This window comes from Cervus elaphus, chromosome 33 (assembly GCF_910594005.1).
Source record: "Cervus elaphus chromosome 33, mCerEla1.1, whole genome shotgun sequence".
NCBI lineage: Eukaryota > Metazoa > Chordata > Mammalia > Artiodactyla > Cervidae > Cervus > Cervus elaphus.
Genome location: NC_057847.1, coordinates 3,329,304 through 3,332,851, shown reverse-complemented (window position 1 = coordinate 3,332,851; position 3,548 = coordinate 3,329,304). Strand labels below are relative to the sequence as shown.

Sequence of the window (3,548 nt, the reverse complement as noted above, 5' to 3'; positions counted from 1 at the left end):
GTTGTTGGACCTGATACTTTTTATTTGTTTTTTCAAGATTACTTTGGCTATTCAATGTCCTCAGGGTTTCCACAGAAATTAAAAAAAAAAAGTTCTAATTCTGTAAATAATTCCATTGGTAATTTAAGACGAACTGCATTGGATCTGTAGATTGCTTGGGTAGTATATCCATTTTCACAATATTGACTCATCCAATCCACCAACATGCTAATCTCTCCATCTGTCCCATCTGTGGTTTATTTCATCAGTGTTTTATACTTTGCTGAGTTGATGTCTTTTGCCTTCTAAGGTATATTTATTTATTTTTTTTTTTTAGGATGATTTTAGATGATTTTATTTAACAAATACTGATACATCGCTGTCAGGCACTATCCAAGGATTTATAAATACAATTCATTCAAGAAGCTTTTGATTCTCAAAATTCATTTGAGACTGCCCTTTTCCCAATCTTTAATTGTACTAAGACATGAGCCCACAATTTCACCTTCTTCTCTGTTTATACTGTTTCCCTAAGTGAAGTTATTCAGACATATGGCTTCAAATGGTATTTATTTACTGATAGCCTTTAACTATGTATCCCCAAGCTCCAATATTTAATATTTTAGCTTGATAGGAAAGTGAATTTTTAATATTTTAGATTGTTGTATTTGCAATTTTCCCACAATGGACATGTACTGCTTCTTTTTTTAAAGCTTAATTTTTTTTTCAAAGGAGGTAATTAATTCATGAACTAATCTCCCCACAGATAGATAAATTAAGAAGACTGAGAACTAACCACTGGATCTAGCAACATGGTAGTCACTGGCATCCTTAACAAAATAGGATGAAGGGGGAGAAAAATCTGCCGGGAATAATCTGGCAGCTCCTCAAAGTTAGGGTATGGTCCAGTATACACTCCTAGGTATATACCCAAGAGACATGAAAACATTATGTCCACACAAAAACATATACCCAAACATTCAGAAAAACACAACAATATAACATCCTAGTAGCCAAAGTATACACAACCCAAATGTCCATAAATGAATGGATAAACAAAGTATGGTATATTCATACAATGGAATATTAGCAATTTAAAAAATTAAGTATGAATACATATGACAGCACAGACGAACCTTGAAAACATTAAACTAACTCAAAGAAATCAGTCACAAAGGAAAATATACTGAATGGTTCATTCCATGCATATGACTGCCTAAACTACACAAATTTAGAGAGACAGAAAGTGTACTGGTGGGTTGCCAAGGGATGGGGAAAGAAGGGTCTAGGGAGTGACTGCTAATGAGTATGAAGTTTTCTAGGTGATAATGAAAATTATCTAAAATTAGGTCATGTTGGTCACACAACTCTGTGAATAACAACTGTACACTTCAAAAGGGTGAAACTTACAATATGCAAATTACCTTAATAAAGCTGTTACCAAAAAAAGTGGGGGGGGAGGGCAGGAGAATCTAGTTGATACTCAGTTTGCATTTGTTTTATTCCCTCTCAGTCTTTTCTGACTTTCTATTTTCTATTTTGTTGCCAATGTCCAGGTTTTATTCGACCTTACTTCCAGGAATTTATCATTTCTTAAAAATAACCTTTTCCTCCTTCCCCTTAATCCCTATCTCTACACCACTCTCCAACTCTCCAAATCAAAGATAACCAGAGATAAAAATGTCTGGCTCTATTAAGAAAAGCTACACTTTACAATTTTAAAAAGTATTAAATGTGGCCATGTTCAGATTTACTTTTCCTACAGTCTTAGTCATATATTTACATATTTCAAAAAAGGGAAGCATTTGCCTAGAGATAACATACACTTTAAGCAAACAATACATTATACAGCCTGAATTCTAAAACCCATTTTGTATCATAAGAAACTACTTTGTAAAAGTTACAAAACAAACATCCCTCATTCTTGAGAAATGTTTGAATTTTTTAATAATGCTGCTATAATACATTTTCTTTCATAAAATTTAAGAAAAACTTACAACAATGGTGAGTAGAAGGTATTGTCATTTTACGGGTAAAGAGACATATAAAGATACAAGCTCATTGGTAAAGTTAAGCTTTGAGCTGATTTCCTATCTTGGATTATATAATTTTAAAAGTACACAATAATCAACTATTGCTGGAATAACATCTGAGCAATTTAGCTAAACATACAAACAATAATAAATATTCAAACTTCGGGAATTCTAGTTGAAGTAATAGAAAAATAGAAAATTTTTCCTTCCAAAAAAAGGTATCTATAGACAAGGATTCAGATATCCCATGAGTTATTCATAAAAGTCAAATGTGAGTTAACGTTTTCTGTATTTCTTACATAAAATTTTATAATCAGCTGATGAAAAGACAATTTTCACATTCAAAAACACTTTCAGAATGCACCTATAACTAACTTAATGCAAAAGTATATGAAAAAACACAGCTATTTCATTGATGCCTTTAAGAACAGCCATTTTACTATTTTTGATGCATCTTCTTACGCATTTCTTCAAGAGCTGCTTCTTTCTCTCTCAGCACTTGCTTAAGTCTTCTTATCTTTTCATCTCTAATGGTTTCTTCTAACTCTGGTGGTGTCATCAGGAAAATATCTTCAGTATAATTTTTATTAAAGGAATGGCTTTGCTCAAAAGCTGTACTTGAGCTCAATGTGCCTTTTTCTTGGTTTCCGTGAGTACAATGCTCTACCTCAGTTCTCTTTTCTTCTCTGCTTTTGTTGCAGCTTGTGAGGATGTTATGGTTTGACACATCTGAAGTTGGTAAAATACTGTTAATGAGCTGGGAACTGGTGACATTAGCTCCTCCATTTATAGTTGTGTTATTAACACTATTGGTTCTTCTCTTCTTTGGACGATCCATCTTCTTAGTGGTTTTTGCTTTTCTTTTCTTATCAATACCCTGCTGTTTTCTCCCTTCCTCCTTCACTATAAACTCTGCCTCTTTGTAAGTTTCATTCTTCACCAAAGGGCTAAAGGAATCAAAACCTTCTCCAGAGCCCAACTGCTGAGGAATCCGAGTAAGGCACACTCTCAAATCTTTAGTGATACCACATATCTTTTTAAGTTCAGCATCACTCTTCAGATATGACGCCTTATTGCTTCTTCGTTGAGAACTGTTCTTGTCATTTCTTTCTTGAGTAACTTTTTCTAGTGTTGATGCCATCTCATTCTGGATCTGGAAATAGGAAAAGAAAACACACAAACAATATAATGCGAGGCGTTGCCTGACTTTTCCTCTGTAGGTTTCAAGAAGACCCTTTGTAGGTTATTGGACATTTTATAGGGTTGGGAGGGGCCAGTACATCCAGGAAAGGGGGCAGTGTCGGGGCCGAGGTCCTCCAAGGGACGAGAACGAGAGCGAGAGCGAGAGCGAGAACGAGAATGTTGGGCTGGAGTTGTCCCGGAGCAATTCAGAGGGGTTTGAAGCTGAAAGGAGAAGGATGGCAGGCTCTCGAAAGGGTGTATCCTCACGCTTCGGAGGGAGGCGGCGCAGCCACCCTAAGGTATATTTATTCATAGGTATTTTATTTTTTTGTTGTGACAGTAAATGGTATTGCT

At 35.1% G+C, this 3,548-nt stretch overlaps 1 protein-coding gene across 1 annotated transcript; it reads right to left on the bottom strand.

The window, feature by feature from the left end:
- Window positions 1-308: 308 nt before the first annotated feature.
- On the bottom strand, window positions 309-3,198 carry LOC122688652 (ligand-dependent nuclear receptor-interacting factor 1-like). Its single transcript, XM_043894798.1, has one exon. The coding sequence runs from the start codon at window positions 3,151-3,153 to the stop codon at window positions 2,452-2,454; it is 702 nt and encodes a 233-aa protein (XP_043750733.1). The 5' UTR covers window positions 3,154-3,198; the 3' UTR covers window positions 309-2,451.
- Window positions 3,199-3,548: the final 350 nt, after the last annotated feature.